This window comes from Emydura macquarii, unplaced genomic scaffold (assembly GCF_026122565.2).
Source record: "Emydura macquarii macquarii isolate MOO-44397 ecotype Brisbane River unplaced genomic scaffold, CSIRO-AGI_Emac_v2 contig_3530, whole genome shotgun sequence".
In the NCBI taxonomy this organism is placed as follows: Eukaryota; Metazoa; Chordata; order Testudines; family Chelidae; genus Emydura; species Emydura macquarii.
In genome coordinates this window covers 7,165,436-7,185,542 of record NW_027133667.1, presented here as the reverse complement: position 1 = coordinate 7,185,542, position 20,107 = coordinate 7,165,436, and the positions used below count along the sequence as shown (strand labels likewise).

The following is a 20,107-nucleotide window of genomic DNA, read 5'->3' as shown; positions in this document are numbered from 1 at the left end:
TGGTCAGCGTCTTTCCTTGGCACTTGACAAAGTGAGGGCCATTTCCAATAAAGACACAGAGAAATCTTTGAGGAAGTGGGCATCCTGCCATTGCCAAAGGCATCAGATATACGTAGCAATGGGGGGCAGTTTGTGGGGAAAGCCGAGTCTGCAGGGTGAAGAGGATCGGTTCGGGGATGCAAAGGTGGGAGGGGGACTGGTATCTTTGGGTATGGGAGAGCTTCTCCATTGCCCCGTCCATGCTGCCTAAGCGCTTTGCTGGTACAAACTGCTGATCGATTTCTTGAGCTCGCCCGCCCATACACGGCTCTCGCTCTGTTCTCGCCAGGTGTCTGGATTTCGTAGGCTCTGGTTTATGCATACCCACATCAGGCAGGTTTCACTCGGGCTGAGAGTTTCGTAAGTCAGTGAGCGCTGGCGTGTAGGGACATGCGGGTTAACGCAGGCTAATTCTGTCCTCTCTAAACCATCGCGTCAGCACAGAAAGGACCGGGCAAGTCCGCGAAGCAGAACATAAATCCGAAGGCGCGGAAGCCGAGCCTATCCATGCACGTGCCGCTGCTTCTCTGTCCTGCGGCTGGGAAGTTTGCCGAGTGCCAGCTGGGAGGAAGGGGGCAAGCGGCGTTTTTTCGGTCTCTCGCTGCACTAGTGGAGGGGAGGTTTGGAGAACAGCGCGGGCTGCAAACCGAGCGGAGTGGTGTTTACTAGCTGCAGGATCAAAGGTGCTCCCGGGCCAGGGCGTGTGCTGCGTGCGGGGGGGGGCAGACAGGTAGCGCTGCAGAAGAGCTGGTGCCGGAGGAGGGGGCTGGGCTGGGGAGAGTTCAAGGCAGGTGCTGAGGGAGGGGAAGTTGCCCGAGCGCATCTAAAAGTTGTGGGCGGGGCGGCAGGGTCCGACGAGGGCGTGTGTGTGTGTCTGTCTGTCTGTAGGACGGAGCAGGGGACAAGGGGAGCAGCTACAGGAGAGCCCAAGGCGGCTGCCGAGGCGGGGGAGGAGTTGCAGAGTTTCCATAGTGCTGCGTGGGTGGAAGCGGGCCGCCCGCCAGGGGGAGGGCGCCGGGCGTCGGCAGGACTCACCTGGCAGGTGAGGGAAGGGGAGCTACCAGGCCCGCGCGGCGCGGCGCTAAGCTAGCAGGGGCGCCGCAGCAGTGCAGGGAGAGGGCGCGCGGCTCCCCTCCTCCCCCTCCCCAGGGGCGCGCGCGCGGGCTGCAGAGACTCACCTGCGCCGCTGGCTTCTTTCGAGCCCGCGCGCCCGCCCGCCGCGCGCGCCAGGGTTGCAGAACCGCAGCTGGGAGCGGCGTCTCGCGCCACCCCGGCCCCCTGCGCCGGCCCGAGCGCGGGCAAGTGCGAGCTCGCGGGCAAGTGCGGGCTGCCTGCTGCCGCTCCCGGCAGGATGAGCGGAGCGGAGAGCACCAACTTCAGGCGGATGGCGATCCGCAGGAAATCCAGCCCGACCCTGCACAGCTCGGCCCTGGTCTTTGCCGTCCCCGGAGAAGGAGGAGGAGGAGGAGGCGGCAGGTCCTACCTTGCCTGCCCGCCGCGCAGAGAGGAGGCTCGTATGGAAACAGCAGGTAACAACCCGCCTGCCTCCCCTTTGCTCCCTCCTGCCCGGCGTCTCCTGCAGCCCGCACCCAACCAGGGCTGGAGTTGCAGTGCGGGGGTCCCGGGATCCGAGAGAGGCAGGGCGGGTGAGGTAAGATCTTCCACTGGGCCAACTGCTGTTGGTGAGAGAGACCCGCTTCCCCAGAACTGGCCAGCAGGCCGGAGCGCGCTCTGGCTACAAAGCTGGGGTCTCTCTCGCCTGCAGAAGCTGGGCCAGGAGAAGATCCGTAGCTCACTCCCATGGGCTCTCTGGGGGTTGGGATGGCTCCTTGACTGGAGTTCGGTGCCTAGCTGAAGCCCTGTGGGTCCCATGGTATTAGAGAGACCAGGGGAATGAGGTACAATCCTCCACTGCGGTGGTTCTCAACCTTTCCAGCCTACTGGTCCCCCTTTCAGGAGTCTGATTCCTCTTGTGTACCCCAAGTTTGATCTCACTTAAAAACTACTTGCTAACAATATCAGACATAAAATACAGAAGTGTCACCGCACACTGTGACTGAAAAATTGCTTGCTTTTTCATTTTTACCATATGATTATAAAATAAATCATTGGAATATAAATATTGTACTTGCATTTCAGTGTATAACATCTAGAGCAGTATAAACAAGTCATTGTCTATGCAATTTTAGTTTGTACTGACTTCACTGGTGTTTTTATGTAGCCTACTGTAAAACTAGGCAAATATCTAGATGAGTTGATGTACCCCCCTGGAAGACCTTTGTGTACCCCCGGGGTATGCATAAGTCTGGTTGAGAACCACTGTGAATTTACTGGACCAGCTTCTGTAGGTGAGAGAGAAACGCTTTCGAGCCACACAAATCTGTGTGGCTCCAGAGCTTCTCTCTCTCACCAAACAGCAGTGAGCCCAATAAAAGATATTCCATCACCCACCTTGTCTTTCTCAGGTTTGGAATGTCTCATTGATTGCAAGCAGTTTGGGGCAGGTACCAGCTTTTTATTCTGTTTGTACAGTGCCTTGCACAATGGGATTCAAGACTAGAGTGTGAAAGGGCTAGGGTAATACAAATAACCAATAAAAATTGAAACACAAGCAAAAACCTTCATTAGATGGTAAGACTTCAAAATGACTCTGACATTACAGTGGCTAATCAATCCCTCTTAGTGAAGCTGGATTTTGGGCCACTGTCCGGTCAATAATAACAGAATACAATAATATCTTTAAATGTTTCTATCCTGTCAGAGCTAACACTGCAGGGTGTTAACTTTTCACTCTATTTTGGTATTGTTTTTCTCTGTTTGGGCAATGAAAACAGGTGGTATTTTCTCTCTCAAGGTGTCATTCATTAGCACATAGCTCAACTGTTTGGGCTTAAACACAGCACATGGATGGATGTTTGTTTGCTTTTAAAATAATTTGGTCTCTTCTGGGGTAAAAAAACCCAACAAAAATATGTCTTCGGTGTTTTTTTTTTTTTTGTTTTTTTTTTTAAAGAGCTGCTTTCTACAAGAACTAATTTTTGAAGTTCAAAATTGATTGTCTGTGCCTCTTCAATTTCCAGGGTGTGAGATTTGGCAGGTCAGGGTTTGTGAGTCTGTGCAAAAGTGTCTGGTTTGGAACTGAGAAAAGACTATGGAGAAATAGCACCATCATATTATGCAGATATGCTCCATGTGTGCATTCAGTGTTGTCTCTGACTTTAGTGACACTTTATTGGTTTCTTTGTTAGCGCTGCAGAGCCAACAAAACTGTAAGAAAATGATCCTGGGATTCTGTTTCATCTCATGCCTCCTGAATAGACTTATTTATTAAATTTCCATCAGTCACACCTGTGCAGTTAAGGGGGGGAACAGTTTACACAGGTGTCACTTAATTAAGCCTGTAGAACTTTTATTACTAGTGGTGATTTGGAGGGGAAGGAAGAATGGGGGGCAGGTAGAAGGAAGACAACTTGGGTCTGGGCTTCAAGAGCCAATGTTCTGGGCTTGCAAGTTAGAAAAATCTTTTTTTCTTGTAAATTGAGCACATGTAATATGGAAATTGTAGAAGCAATAAACATGGGACTCCTTGGTGATACTTTTTACTAAGTTTCACTCCTCAGAGCACTACTCCTTATAAGGAAAGAAGAAACCCACCTGTTGTGGATAAGCAACAAACTCTGTTAAATTGCTGCTTGACACAAAGTAAGGCTTGAAATGCCCGTTGCCACTCCCTAAACTTAATGCGTAGTGTTAAAGGGAAGCTGTCAACTCTGATTTGTCTGCACACGTGAACCTCATACACACACACTTTTTATGAAACTCCTGATCAGTGACTGTGACTGACTGCACTGGAATTTTAAGAAGCTGTTTATGAGCAGGTTGATATAGGATATACTAGTACTCTTGCTACGGCTACCAGAGAAGGATATTTTTTTCACCAGAGAAGACCAATACAAAACTATGTAGGTAGATGAGGCTTCAGAGTAAAAGCTCAGCAGAATTTTTTGTCGCGTTTTTGGCACTGGCTACGTGCCAAAAGAAAGAAGGGATCTTGGCCCAGTATCTTCTGCATCTGCAAATAAGACACATACACTTAACTGAAATAGCATACCTAGATGAGAGCAGACAGGCAGTTTGTTGTTAATGATGTGTTTTTTGAATACTAAAATGAAGCACAGTGATGAGGAAAATCCTGCTTGGGTTTGGATTTGTACATTTTTTTAAGCCTTTAATCTTCCTCTTTCCATTTACTTGAAGAACTTTGCATAGGGCTTCCGTAGTGGGAGGGGGATTTTCACATATATATATATAGTGAACAGAACTTGCGTAGTAGCCCTTTTTTCTTACAAATGAACAGCTAACTCACAGTCCCAGTGGTGGTTGAAGGCTGCAGTTTCCTTTGCACTTTCACTAGGCCTATCCAGTTAACCTCTTTCTTGCTGCACTCTTGGATTAGCATCTCATCCTCACCACCTTACACAACATACATCATATGAACGAAACACATGAACACGGTAATCATGTTGATTAGCTATATACATGCAAGGCCTTGTACGCACAGCTGCTCTGACAGGATTCTGATGGCTTCTGAAACATAAAGGACCATGAGGGCCACTAGAGGGCTCACAAACTATTTAAAGGAAAACTGCTGGATTCTTATACGCTGCAGTATCGTACTTAAACACTTTCTTCTTAAACATCCCCATAATCATTGACCGTCACAAGAAATTATGTTTAAAAGGGCTGTATGTTACATCTATATTGGCCAAAGTGTGGTAAGCACTTTACAGACAAGTAGTAAGGTCCCTACCCAGATAAGCTACCCTCCAAATAGACATTGAGAAGTCAAGAGATGGTGGGGGGATGGGAATCAAGAAAAGTATGTGACTAAGTGATGGTGATCAGCATTCCTCTTCTAGTTCTGTGGGTCTTTTTTTCACTTATTGCAATGTTTCAAGGGGGAGAGGCCTTGTGTTAGAAGCAAGTTTTTATAGGGGGCAATTTGAAGCAGAAGAGGGCAGAGACAAGGTGAATGAGGTCAGAAAGGGGATTGCAGGTGTAAGGAACCATACAACTGCTACTTTAACATGCTACAGCCTCATTCTGCACCCTACCAGTGACGCTGTTATGCTGAATTTATTACACCTTTTCTGTTGTGATACTGTGTTGCAGTCACAATACATTGTTCACTGCAGGACTGAGTACATGCAGAAACTGAATAGTGAGCAGGGGCTAACTCTTACTTGAGCAAGAACGATATCAAAAGTTGGAGAGAATAATAAAGCATCAAACATATATAGAACTTCCTATTCAGATCACTTTCCAAACACAGTCCACCCAACAAACATCCTTGTATTGAGTACATCTTCATTTACAGGTACTGGAAACAGAGACAGAAAGGCCTTAACTTTCTCTATTGCCTTGGGTATGTCTATTTAACCTATCTTCCAGTGTAAGTCCTTAAATGAATTCTGGTCTCTCTGTGCCTGTATCACAAGACCACACCAACTACATGGCCAACCAGTCTGATTTATTTTCGTTATCACTTGGGAAATTTTCTCCTTTAATCTTGCCCAAGGAACAACTGTGACTCAGGCTTGCTCTTGTTCTGTAAACATATACTTTAGCCTTTAGGCACAACATAATGTGTTTTAAAGCTGGGTGTTGGCATGATAGGAAGGGTGCCAGATCTTGGCCAGGTTCTATTTCACTTCGTAAAATGCTAGCTGGACCTTGAAGAAGCCTCCAACCTAATTGCACTTCCCCAGGTACTATGTGCATTGAACATAGATTAGAGATTAGATTAGAGTAGATTCTAGACTTTTATATACAAAAGCTCTTCATAAACTAGTAAATTGTGCATGGTTAGTGAGGAGGCTGAGAAACTGGAGTATCCACTGTGCACTCAACAGTTTTTGCACAGTCCTGGACATCAACACCTGTTCATGTAGGGAACGTCATAGGTTATATCTAGTCTTTGGGAGACCTACCATAGAATCTCTAATGTACATAGATGGGTAAATTCATAGATTGGCCAGTTCAGTGTACTGTGTGAAAAACAGCGCTTTTAATAGTCAAAGCCTCTCCCCTCCCCCCCAGCTTCAGGATTGTATTGCACATCAGCCTTTGGTGTAAGCTGAAATCCAGATGTGGGTTTTTAATACAAGACTTTCCAGCTTCTAGACAAATGTGCTACTACTAACGAAGCCACGGTAACTCTCAGTGATACGCTCAATGCCAATCTGATTATATTAAAACTAAAGTGAAACCTGGCTTAAGTGACTATCCAAAGGACCAGTAAAAAGGATTCGCCTGTTAGAAATTGACATTAAATTAAAAGCTGAACAAAATTATGCCGGAAATTTAGGAGAGACTTTAAAGTGGTTGCTGCAAAATTGCAGGGCTTCCAGCTGGAGATGGTCTTCTGGAGCTCAGGATCCATTTGTAAAGGTTGATGGCCTGTCAGGACCAAGTAAATAGATCCTGGGTGGTGATGGTGAGGGGTTGAGTCCTGCTCTCAGCACCGTGGAAAGCCTTAGAGGGTGTTTGCAGAGTCTGCCCCACACTCACCCTGCAGTGGCAGCTCCGGGGGTTCCGGTCCCACGCAGCTGGCTGGTCTTGACTCCCTGCTCTGGGTGTTGCAACTAGGGATGTTCATCAGCTGTTTAAATGTTTTAAACAGCTGGTTACCGTTTAAACTGGGGGGGGGGGAGGGGTGCCACAGGTGAGCTCGGCTCCTGCTGAGGGAGAGCAGTTGGGCAGCTCTTGCTCTATTTGTGAACCGGGAAGTGGGCGGGTGCAGAGTCCAGTACATGGGGATTGGCTCAGCTCCCTGGGAGCAAGAGCAGCCCAGCTATGGCTCTGCACACACGGCGGGGGGAGCTGCAGCTAGGCAGCTCTGGCTTGGCAGTGAGGAGCCAAGCCCAGCACGTCTCTCCCCGCCTCCTCCACATGTTTAACTGTTTAAACATTCTAAAAATAGAACATTTAAACGGATTATTAATTAAACTAATTTTTACATCCCTAATTGCAACCTGGTATGTGGGTTTGTAGCGTCACTCACTCAAATTTGGCCCAGCTGGCTCCCTGTCATCATGAGGGAGGGTGGCTAGCCCAAACCTGAGAGGCACCATGGGTCTCAACACCCAGACCAGGGAGCTACGCCCAGCCATCCCTACAGGACTGGAGCTGTGGGAGCTACCACATGACCCTTAGACATGTTCTGGGGACCTAATTTTGCGTTGTGACCTACGTGTTAAGACACCCTGGTCTGTAGAATAGAGGTTTTGCTATAGATATCTGGTTAATCACAGGTTTATGAAGAGCATAACTAAGGGCATGTCTTCACTGCAGAGTTAACTTGAGCCAGGACTCTAGTGTTGCCCCTGAGTTGAATCCCGACCCCACATACAAACCCTTAACTGAAGTGTGGCGGTGCTTTTGATTTGAATTGGCTGGCCTATCAGAGGATATAGGCTGTAGCTCGAATTGGCATTACTGTCCGCTTCTAAAGCCTTGTCTACACTACAGAGTGTTGTCGACACAAGTTATGCCGGTGTATGGCCACTGCTGTAATTAAACCGCTGTTGCATGTCCTCACTTGTGTCAGCGGAGTGCGTTCACCCTACCAGCTCTTGCATGGACGCAGGGAGCAGTGCACTGTGGGTAGCTGTCCCCCTGTGCAACTGCAGGCAGGGTGCCTTGGGAAGGGTTTGCGATGCCTCCTGGGGCAGGCACAGCATCACACGATGAATGTCTCTGAATCCCATCCTTCCACGGGCATCCTACTAGATTAACAGCCGCTTTTCAACTGCCCTGGCAGCCAAACTGCCACTGCTGAACACAAACACAAGAAGCCCACAGAAGTAAGTGTGTGTGTGGGGGGGGGAAGAGTGAGAGACAGGGAGTGAGAAACAGGCAGAGTGTTGGGGGACAGTAAGTGTGTCTGCACACTGTCTCTTTAAGTTCAGACAGCAGCTGGAAGCAACCAATTCTGAGGCAGAAGCTGGTGCACTGACAGATGGTGTCACCCTGTTCCCCCACCCTAGCTCAGCAGAAACCTGTACACCGGCGGGAGGAGGGGGACACCCCACCTCCCTCCCGGACTCCGCACAGCACATCAGGACTCTTCCCCTCCCCCTCCCCCCCCGGTGACCAGATAGCAAGTGTGAAAAATCATGACCGGAAATGGGGGGGTAATAGGCACCTATATAAGAAAAAGCCCTGAATATCGACATTGTCCCTATAAAATCAGGACATCTGGTCACCCTACTCCCCCTTCTTCCCCCAGCAGCAGCCTGCACTGCCTGCATGCCTATCATAGGTGAGCAGGATTGATTTCCTCGGACTTCTCCCAACAGACCCAGGAGAATGACCCACCCCATCCCTGCAGTCCTGGCTTTGTTGCCAGGAGCTAGCATGCTCAGCTAGGCAGTAGCTGTGTGAGCTCTCCACGCTGAGCAATGTCCAAGCTTCCTGGGGCTTTGAAGGGGGAAGGAGCGCAAGCCTGTGTAGCTGGAATGTAGGGCAATGCCGCAGAGTTTAAACCAGTGAGCAGACGGGTCAGGGTGGGCATTGTGAGATAGCTCCAGGAGCCCAGTTACGTCTACACTGACGCTTTGTCGCTTAAACTTTCCTGCAAAAAGCTGAAGGCCACTCATCGAGGTGGTTGCCAAAGCGGGAGAGTTTTGTCAGAGGGGGAGCATTGCAGTGTGTACACCAGCACTGTTTTGTTGCCAAAAGCTGACTTTTGTCGACAAAACTCTGTGGTGTAGTCCAGCCCTGGGCAGGGTGAGAGTAATACTGCAGTGTGGCAATTCTCAATCAAGGTAGGCTAATTTGAGAGGATTAATTTGGCTGTAGATAACCTGAGTTACTAGTCTGCAGTGAAGACGTTGCTCAAAGCACATAGACCAGTGATCATTTACTGTCAAAGTAATACATGGCTTTTTTTTCTGTCACTCATAAATGTGAACTCTTTCCTCTAAAAATTGAATGGGTGAGGTTTTGTTTTTTAAAAGGTCTGGTTTTAATTTAATTTAATTGGGAGGGGGGCCCAATTAGGCATAGCATGTGCTTATCTTGGTTCTCTTCCTCTGAGTAAAAATGACTGGATCACCTCTGCCCCATTCACCTCCCCATGGTATATGGTTGTCTGCCAGGCTCTTACTTGTTGGCAGCGTTAGATACTGCAGTATCGTATTATATCACTGTCCTGCTCTTTCAGAGAACTGAGGTGATTTGTATTCCACACAGTGTTGCTGCGGCAAGGTATCTGCAAAGTCGAGCAGAAAATATTGTGATTTCCCTCCACTGCTGCTGTACCTTGGCTCATCAAAGGGATGTGGTTTCATGGAACTATTCAAATAGTACTTTGTGGGGGTTTTCTGTTTTATTTGCTTCTCTTTGCGGGAGATGAAATAAAGGAGTCTCCCGCAATAGGCTGTGCAGTGCTTTAAAAGATGTCTGTGTTTAAACAGTGAATCTAATGGAGCCGAGAGCTCGGAACAAAATAAACAGTGCCCTGATTCTCTTTTCTGCCTCTGGAAATGAATAATTACCTGTGGGCATCCGCTCTCCTTGCTCTTGGGTGTGAGTCACCCACCACATTGTGGTTGATTAGACAGTAGTGATGGAATATTTGATTGTTATACGATGTGTTTAGGGAAAACCAAAAAAGCATTTGTTAATGCAGACCGCAATTACAGTATCTAGGCACAGTGAAGGCCATTCTGACCTAAAGCTTGTCATGTCTTGGACTTCCCTGGTTGTGCAGGATTTTTTTTTTTTTTTTTTTTTGGTAATATGTGAGTTGTCCAACAAATTCTGACAGGTGTAATAGCAGGAAACAAAGTGGGGAGCATAGAGGAAGTTCTCTTCGAAGTATTTTTTTCCCTTTTTAAAAAATGTGAGGAATGTACAAACAATTGTTTTTATGGAAACCAGGTTGGAAATATGTGTTGGCTATACAATTTCCTGTCTGCCATTATTTGGCAGTTTATTATTACCATGGACTAAATTCTGCCTGCAGATATATATTTGTATGTATACCTCCCATTGAAGCAACTGAGAGTTATGTGAAAATATCAAAAATGCAGAATTTGCTATCTTAAATCTTAATGGTTCTTTCAGCCATACAGGCATGCAACTTTCCTTGAAAACATTGCCTCCAGTGGAGTCACACCTGGACTGAATTTGATACATAGTCTGTCATTGGTATATTTGGTACAGATGACTTTTTTCAAACATTGAATGTGCATATTTGTTTCTTGTTTGTTTTTGTTTTTCAGCATTTAGGACTAAGTGATCAAAAGCTAACAGCAAAACACCCATTGATAGGTTTTTTGTTTTTTAAAAGGCTAGTAGTGTTCATTATGATAATTTAATCTGACCTACTGCTTAACACAGGCTGTAGAATTTCACCCAGAAATTCCTCTTATCAAGCCCATAACACCAACTTCTAGGAGAAAAAGGATTTAGCCCTTAATGAAGTCATTGCCAATAAATCAAGGACTGGTTAGTAACTACATGAAGTAGGTTTGCATCCAAACATGACAAAATAATAAAAACATGCTCATTTAGCCACTACCGTTAACATGTATGGTAGAAGGCAGGAAATGAAGAGGCAATGGTAGTAGTAGTTCCTGGATTAGCTGCATGCATACAGTGTTGAAACTGGCTCATGCATGTAAAATACTAACCCTTCTAATTAATCCAATGTGCAGGCAACATGGGAAAGTTGATTCTTGGCGCCCCCCCCCCCCCCCCCCCCAAAAAAAGTGTATGATTTGGGGGGGGGGGGGAAAGGAACATGCTCAGAAAGCATTTTTGTTCTGCTTGTTTCAGTTTATCTAGAGCTCTAGGTACCACACAACATTTAAAAATGGTAGAAAATCTGAACGATTGGTAGTATAAGAGTGGTTCACAACCCGTGACCTGTGGGCCAAAGGTGGCCCACTGCACCCCTCCACTGGCTGCGTAGGAAGCCGCTGCCTAAGAACCCAGACAAAGCATGTTGCCGTGGGGTAAAAGACCAGTGCAGGCTCCTTGCTGAAGTCAAGGGGATGGGAGATTAGGGCTTCCCTCCCTCTGGCTGTAGAAGGGAGCACGCCAGGAGGGCAAAGCTGAAGAGGGGAGCCACTTCCCAGGGACCCAGGCAGAGCCCATGGGGCTACAGGAAGGGTGTGTTTTCCCTGGTGCAGCCAGGGGGATGGGAGATCACGAGGAGGGAGGCAGCCACCTCACTGAACTCCTTCTGTCTGGCTGCAGGGGTGGGGAGGGAGGCAGCTGGCGGAGACTGGTGGCCCTTCAAGGTTTTAAAAATATCTGTGACCCTTGAGCCCAAAAGATTGGGAACCACTGTAGTCTAATATTCGCATCAAATTATCAATTAGAAATTTTGCAGTTAAGACTCTTTTTCATGAAGGAAAATGTCACCCACTGAAGTATGGCCATATTCCCAATGGTGGAAGTCTATGGTCTTCCAGTATGTCATAAATGGTCCCTTCTTCCCTTTTAAAATACAGAAATAAACCTTTGTCTCCAAAGGGCACATAACTGGGGATTCCTCTTGACCATATTTGTAGCTGTTAAGTGCTTGAACTTAGATAGATGTTTATGTACAAATCTGCATACTTTTGACATCTGAAGACTGGACTACTGTTCAAAATAGGCATTTGTAAAGTTACATTTTGTCAGTAGTCCTAGGGAAGTGGAAGTAACATGCGAGTAAGCGGAATATATTCAAAGAAACTGTTAATGTTGAACTCTTGAACTGGCTATAAGCAAATGCTGTCTGTTTGTGGGCTTGTCTATATGGAGAGTTAGTGTGTGACAAACCAGGATGTAAATCTACAGCGCTGTAGCATGCCTCATATTAATTGGCTGTGTGAACCCTGCTACTATGCAGCAAACCGTACGTCCAAGTGTGCAGCGGAACTTTTAGTGCATAGTAGCAGGGACCACACAGCCAGTTAGTGCACAACAGGTTAGAGTGCTATAGATGGACACCTCAGATTGCTACTCACTAACTTTCCACACAGGCATGCCCTATCAGAGGAAGTGGCATTTTAAACGGAAGGTGGCTTTGATAGCATAACTGCTGCGAAGTTACGGTAGAATACCTATCACAATGGGACTTTCATGCTAGGAACCCCGACCAAGGAGCAGGGCCCCATTGTGCTAGGTTTTGTACAGCCAAACTGCAAAAAAGACAGTCTCTGCTCCGGAATGTATACGGTCTAGGGGATTTCGGATGCAACAGACAGACAAAACAGACAAATGGGGCAAGGGGTGGGGTAGAGGTAATAACAAAACAAATCAGTGTAGTTTAGAAGGAGGTGATATCTGTTGTTCTGGGGAGAAACCTACAAACAATAGCTAAGCGGCTCCTGGGGGGGGGAGGGGAGTGGGAGCTGAGCAGATACAAGCAAATGAAGGAGAGTCGACAGAAACTGACAATGGAACAATAGTTCTCAAAATCAGGCATAAAAAGACCAGACTTTAAATGAGCTTCAAAGCAGTTTGTCTGATGTCTCTGATTGGAGGCAAGAACTGCAGAGTGGGGGCAGGGCAATAAAATGGTGTGTGTATACTAAGAATTACTGCTAAGTGTGTCATGGATGTTCATGTAAAATGTTGCAAAACAGCCTGAGGAGGAGAAGGAGCTAAAACATAATCAGATCTGAGCTGTGGTGGATTAAAGACAAAGGGTGAAAGCCCTGCCCCCATTGAAGTAAATCCTAGGGTTTAATTTTAATTTCAAAGCCTCATACATGAAAATGCACTGAATTCACAGGTCTAGCCTTTCCTTAGTATCTACTTGGGCACATATGTACCTATCCCTCCTGTTGATGCCAGTGATAATTACACATAGATATTGGCAAGAATAGAATAAAATAACTGTCTGTGACATGAATAGAGGTTGGATTTCCCCTTAGACTCTTACGTTTGTTCCCCTTTAGTTACATTCTTTATACATTGCTCAGGGGTTATTGGGTTTTGTTTGTTAAAGGTTTGGTCTATGCTACAGAGTTAGATCAAAGTAAATAAAGCTGCTTACGTGAACCTTATTATGTCAGTGTACGTGGACACTAGACTTGCTCCCACCAATATAAGTGCCCTACTACACCAACATAATAAGTCTGCCTCTACAAAAGTCATCAGGCTTATGGGTGTAGTTAGGGTGAGGCAGTGTCTGTGTAGATCCTGCAGTTACTTACTTTGGCTGCCATTCTTGTCAATTTCAGGGTTCAATGCTGGAGCCATGAAATTGACAAGAAAGCCGGGATGGGTAGGGGGGTCTCATGGGAGGGAGCTGCATGGAAGCTGAAAGTTCGGCCTCTCAGCCTCCCACACTGCCCCTCTTAGGTTGGTGAAAGCTTTCCTGGTGAGGATGCCTACCACTGACAGAAGAAGGGCAGTGTGGACATGAACCAGTGCCATAATTACTATGGTGACTGTAAGTCGACCTAACATAGGTCAACTTAAATTTGTAGTGGAGACATGTTCATTGCCCTGACTGAGATCCCCTTTGTGGATGGTCCTCAGGCTGTTATAACTGGACCCAATCCCTGGGTCACACTTGCTTCCAAGCCAAATGGGTCTGAGCAGTATCCCGACACAATCTCTAGTTCTGGGTTCTCAAGTGCACTCCCAGGTGTAGACTCTTTGTCTGGCCCCAAGTCTTTGGAGGGTGGGACCTTGCAGGCCAGCTGCTCTAGGCCCCAGAAACCAGTGCTGAACCCCTCTCCCAACAGTTTATGCACAGTCTCCCCGCTCCCCAGCTCTATTTTTGTGGGCACTTCAGTGTATAATTTAACTCCTTGGGATCATATGACTGTTAAAGTGAGGAACATAACTTTTGCAAAGGCTTAAACACACACTTTACTCTTGGGGTATATCTAGACTTTGAGCTGGAGGTGTAAATTCAAGGAGACATACCTGCGCTAGTTCTGGTTGAGCTAGCATGCTAAAAATAGCGTGTAGCCACTGTGGCAGTATGACCCTTCCCACCATCCACTCGCTTGATCAGAGCTAGCACTGGTATGTCTTCTCAAGCTGGAATTTACATCTCCAACTTGAAGTCTAGACATACTCACAGAAAGCAGAAGATACGCAGACCTAGGTAAAACAATGGAAACCTGAATGTTAACTTGTTACTACTCTAGTCTTTTGGGTTCTGGTCAGTGTCTTCCAGGGAGGCCAGGTCCCTCTGGCCCTCATGCCTCTTGTTCTGTATTTTGATTCTGGTGATGGTCTGATCCCTCTTGCTGGGCAGGGTCTGGCACCTCTTCCTCCTCTCTTCTTCTACTAGAGATTTCCCATTCTCTAACCTCTAGCAGGGCTACCGACAAAGTTAATAGTTTTGATGGTAGCACCCCCTTGGTTCATAGGCAAACCACTATTCATTTGATGATGGACCAGTTTTCAGTTATTCTGACCTAGTCTGCCTTCTGCTATAAAATAGGTGTTTTAAGCCAATCTAGAAGTTATAGTCAGAAATAGAGTTCATAAAACCAAATGGAATTAATAAATTTTACATAGACAGATTGCCCCAACTGTCAGTTTGTTAAAACAAAAACACTACTTGGAAACAAATTTAGTTTAAAAAGGAAGGCTGTTCATGTTGCATGAAAAGGGCACATTAGGATGTTTTTGTGGTGGAATAACCTTCTAATCTTTTGTCTGCTTCAAATGCCACAGTCCTCTGTACAGTATGTGACACTTCAGCAGGATCAAAGCGAATGACTATGATGTCAAAAATAGTGCATTAAAGGTTTGTTGATGTGGTATAATGTGAGTAGGAAATCGATCATAGTGGCTAATGACATGAGTGTAACTGGCATTTGTGGGCCAGTAAGCCACTGATGCAGAAAGCTGAACTGTTGTAGATTTAAACAAAAGTTCTCTTGAGGTTTAAGGATAACATTATTAAATAAGTCTTTTCCCCAGCAACATTCTTCAGTTAGGTCTATCTATATCACTTTTATTTTTAAACGGAAATGCTTTACATTTCCTTTACTGTTTTTTAGTAAAGCCCACCACAAAGGTATTTCAGTTCCATCTAGGAGTGCAGAGTCCTTTTCAGCTCTAACTGGTCTGTCACAGGGCCAGTGGTATTACAGTACTCAAAAATCATGAGTGAGACACCAGAATACCATGAGACTGAGGGTATGGCTAAAGTACAGAACTTACAGCGGTGCAGCTGCACCGTTGTAGCACTGCTAGTGCAGATGGTCTAAACCTAATAGCTACTGCCACTTACAGGGACTGGAGTAATGTCAGCGGGAGAAGCTCTCCTGCCAACATAGCACTGTTCGCACCGGTGCTCAGGTCGGTGTAACTTATGTCGCTCAGTGGGGTGGCTTATTCACAGCCCTGAGTGACATAATTTATAGCGGCACAATCTGTAGTGTGTAGCCTGAATTAAAAAGTTAAGTGTGGGATTCTTTTTATTGCCCTTCTGTTGTCTGAGCTTCTAGGATTCATGTTTTCAAACTCTTCTCTGCATCCATGAGGGCTAGAAAGTGTTCATTTTTAAAACAAGTAACTGAGATTTTCATGTAATAAGCATGACTCCATGAGCTGGGGCTTTAAGAGAAACACCAACAAGCTTGAGACTTGCAATAAAATCATGAGTTGGCACCAGTGGTAATATCATTCCAAGTTTGAATTTTAGTTATGACGACATTGTCAGCCTGCTAATTTAAATATGAAATTACGTTAACTTTATTAAAAATGCATTTTGGCTTTCTCACTTAATTGCAGCCTTACCTACTTGTATCACACCCATCAGTGTGGACATAAGAGGTGAAAATAAGTCTTCACTTACCAGCTGATAACTAGCAGCCATTAATACAAGAATATTTTAATATAATAAACTTTTACAAAGTCTTACCAGTGGTTTGAATCAACTGTTAGCCTTGTAATTATTCTCGCTCCCACCTGCTCCAGATTTGTGAGGGATAATGCAGTAACTATTACTCCCTACAATTTGATTCAATTCAGAGTACTGTCTATGTACTAAAACCTCAATCCTGCAAACACATGCATACTTAATTTTGAACTTAATGGGACTGCACACGAATAACGTTAAATACAAATGTAGATGTTTGGAGGATCAGGACTGGAGTATGGAAAAAGCATGTAAGGAGAGAGTCCAGTGCTAATGTGACAGTTTAGTTTGCTGGTTGTCTGTACAAATAAATAGTATCCACTGCTATTTGCCACTTTTAGGGGCTGCTTTGTTACTATTTCTGCAAGAATAGCTCTAATTCTAAATTTCCTAAAAGAGATGCTCCCTGTTTTATACTGAGCATGGATGGTATCTTCAGAATAAAACTGCAGGAACACAGAAGGATTTTTTTTTTAAAAAATCTGCCTCTGTTCAGTGTGTTTTGCCCGTAATTTTCATCTATGTAACCAAAGATGGTCACCTGTGCGTGACTGAGAGCAGAAAGTGACCCTAACTCTTCTCAAGTGACAATGTAGTGAAAGTGCTTCCCTGAGCTTTTCTCAAGACTGACATTGAAATGTAGTGTCTAAGAAATATTGAAAGGTAGTCTATTTGTGGAGCTGAGAACAATGAAGGCCTTGTCCACACTAGCATTTACGTTGCTCAGGGACACCCCTGAGCGACAAAAGTTTTGCTGGCATGAGCACTTGTGTGGACAGCGCTATGTTGGTGGGAAAGCGTCTAGCTGCACAGCTACCGCCGCTTGTTTAGGTGGTCTTATTATGTCGGCAGGAGAGTGGCAGCGCTCTCCCATTGACCTAACGCAGCTACACAAGCGCTCTTACAGCGACACAGCTGTACCAATGCAGCTGTTCCACTGTAAGTTTTAAGTGTGTGTGTGTGTCCCTCTCTCTCTGAGGGAAGGAGAAGGAAAGAATCTGGAAAAACGTCAAACCCAAATGAGCTCTTTTGAAGTTTCGCTAGTTAGTGGCCCATTTCTGCCAATTTTTGTATTTGTTTTTCACCCCTAGAACAAACTATTATAATTTGACTTGCTCAGGTTTCTGTTCCCCTTCCCCTAAATAGTTATGGAAATCTACTTTGTTCCTGGTTTAACAGCTGGGGGAAATCTGCTGATTTTGACAGTAATAACTAAATTGTTGCTGCTTTTCTTGATTGCCCTCTATTAATTGTGTAACTAATTAATTAATTGTGGGGTTATTTCCTTATCTCTTGTGTGAATTTGTTGATTTGTAGCCAAAAAGCAGAACCTAGCACAAGTCTGGTACTACGAAATATAGAGCATTTAAATGACACAGCACAGTTTCAGATCTTGAATATCACTGATTTTAAAACTTATTTTCCAAAAGAAGTAAATCTAGAAACACCAAGTGAGAGAAGCAGTAGAGTAAAGCCTCCTTATACAACCTCCTCTTCTAAGAGAGTGTCTCAAATGTTCCAAAGACCATTCTGTTTTCCCTTTATTAAATCAACTCTGTTAAACAGTCTTTTGCCCTCTACTTCTTGCTCTAATACAGGTTTCCCCGGATCAGGTAGAGGCATGTTGTTTTTTAACAGTACAAATGAAGCACTTAGTCTTCAACACACATCTAGAGCAACATGCAGTACATGACCATGGAGAGAAGGAGCACTGATCTTCTTTAAAGATGACTTTTGTAATGCTTTATACAAATGCTTTCAGAATTTCTTTGGCAAAATAATCTAGGGTCACGTTCAGTACAGTTCAGAACTTGTACGGATGTTTTATATATGTATGTTGAGAGGCTTATTTCTATTTAAGGTACTCCATGGCTCCCATTATTGTAATATCTGAGCACCTCATAAATTTAATGTATTGATCTTCACAACACACCTGTGAGGTAGAAGTGCTGTTATCCCCATTTTAGAGATGAGGAACTGAGGTCACAAGATTGCACAAGGTCACACAGGCAGTCTTTGGTGATCAGGGACTTGAACCCAGGTCTCCCGAGTCTTAACATTAAGTGCTGGAACACCCTTCCAATGTCTATTAAAGCAGAATGGAAAGTGGCTTTAAAACTGATTCTGGGAGTATCCCAAGTCACTGACTTCAGTAATTTGACACCAGTCATGGGAAGGGCCAGAATATTAATGCATTTATTTTTTCCCTTTAGTTACCATCACTTCTTTCAAATGCTGTTCAGATTGGACATAGTTAATCCATTTGATGTGGTGCACCTGACAAAATAGGCAAATTATTTTTGTAACATACCCCATTTTAGGATCTTCAAATCCTTCTCAAGGCACAATAGGGTGCATGAATAGGTACAATAAAAGCACAACTTGAAAACCCACTGTAAAGAGACAGACATAGCAGTGCCACTATAGATTCAGATTATGTTGCTCAGTTATGCTGATGAATTGAGTATTCGCCTCAGCTCTATCATGCACACTATGCTTTTTCATCACGCTTCTTGACTGTTGTCCTTTGTCAGTCTGGATGCACAACAACAAAAACACTTACCTCTGTGTCCCATCTATTTCTTTACCTACCCACCAAGGAAGGAGAAAAGAAAACTGGGCAGAAATAATGGCTGGTCTACATGTTTTGTTTGTTGCATTAAGTACTATGAAGAACATAAAGCTTCTGTAGTGGGTGGGCTACCCAAGTGCATACACGCATATTATGGTAGTTCACTATGCTACTGTGCAATGCAATTGTTCAACTGTGCTCACTAGTTTTAAAAACACACACGTGACAGAGGAAAACTAATGTCTGTGTGTGTACAAAATGCTCAAGGAATTCTTCCCTCTGCATTCCCCCCCTCCCCCCCCCCCCCCGCCTTCCATCTACAACACTTGTCTAGCATCTATAGATAGGGGTGGGGTTGAAGGGAACCACAATGTGACTGTATGTATATTTTCTTTAAAGACCCAGCTGTTAAAATACAGGGATCTTTTTTGTTGTTGTCATTTAGCTATTGACTTGATGTCGAATTTTAATTAGATTTGGTGGATTATTCAAATACATTTTCAAAGCCCAATTTTGCCACCCTTACTCAGGTTGACTAGTGCCTTACTGTGCCATGTTGAAATCAGTGATGCTACTCGTGAAGTAAGGTACTATTCAATAGGAGTAAGGGTAGCAAAACTGGCCCCTGAATAAACAAACCTGTTAAATATGGAAAAACCTGGCAAATGTATTTGAATAGTTATTGGACCAGCTCTAGTGGGTGTGGAGGGGGGCAGGGGAAGGGTTAGTACTGTGGTTTGCCCTCCCAAAAATAAATCTGTTCAATGTGTGTTGAACCAAAGAAGTTTGAGCTGCACTATTGTTTGCAATAGCTTGTGCATGTCTGCCTCCGTAGAGCTAGGCTCAGGTTTCCGAGAAGCATTCTTGCCAGATAACATACACAGGTGGTGATTAGAAAAGCAGAAGCTGGTTAATGATTTGAAGTGAGCAGAGGACTGCACTCCAACTGCTTGTTGCCAGAAGAGTTCCTCAACCCAAGGGAGTTTTTCCTAGATTTTTGCACTGCCTCACACTGAAAGGCTTCTGTCCATGGGGAGGCTGGTGACATCTGAAAGCTGGTAAGTACAGCAGACTCATAAATGTATGCTTTGAAGCTGGTTTATGGCCGTGGTGTGTAGCTACACATTGCATGAGAATCAGATTGTGTCCACGCTGTGGTGTATAGATATGTGTGTCAATGAAAGGCTCTGGCAGGGGGGGAAGTAGCAGGGAAAGGAGGTAGCAGGGAGCTGTGGAAGCCTTTCCCTGCTGCCTTTCCCTCCTTCCGAGTCTTTCCCTGTGGTGGGGAAAGGCTCTGGCACGGGGACACTACACAGCTAAAAATCCCAGTGTAGACTGGGGATGCACTACTTGGATGTTTGTTGGGTGGGTTCAGGTATGTCTTTGACTCTTTACTTGCCTAAGCAGTGCCTCACCATCCACACTGTTGTTTGTTCCCATGCTAGGGGGCATGCTGTGTATGTACTCTACGTGCTGCCAGAAGGAGCGTGCAATGTAGACTCACCCTAAAACAAAAGTGGCTAGGTAGTGCTTATTCTGAGGAACCTCTGCTGTTCTTTTCCATAGTACTCTATAAACACTATATGCATGTGGGTTTAATA

General features: G+C 45.1%; 1 protein-coding gene across 2 annotated transcripts in view; it reads left to right on the top strand.

Annotated features, from left to right (window-relative positions):
• Positions 1–1,217: 1,217 nt before the first annotated feature.
• Positions 1,218–20,107, top strand: part of FGD4 (FYVE, RhoGEF and PH domain containing 4) — a 172,926-nt gene continuing 154,036 nt past the window's right edge. The window contains exon 1 of one of the 2 annotated variants that reach the window (XM_067536055.1): positions 1,218–1,568. In XM_067536055.1, the coding sequence (XP_067392156.1) occupies positions 1,391–1,568 (178 nt within the window). In that variant the 5' untranslated portion in view covers positions 1,218–1,390. Of the gene's footprint in view, positions 1,569–19,436; positions 19,565–20,107 lie in introns of those variants that run through there. The other variant, XM_067536056.1, reaches the window with a different exon arrangement.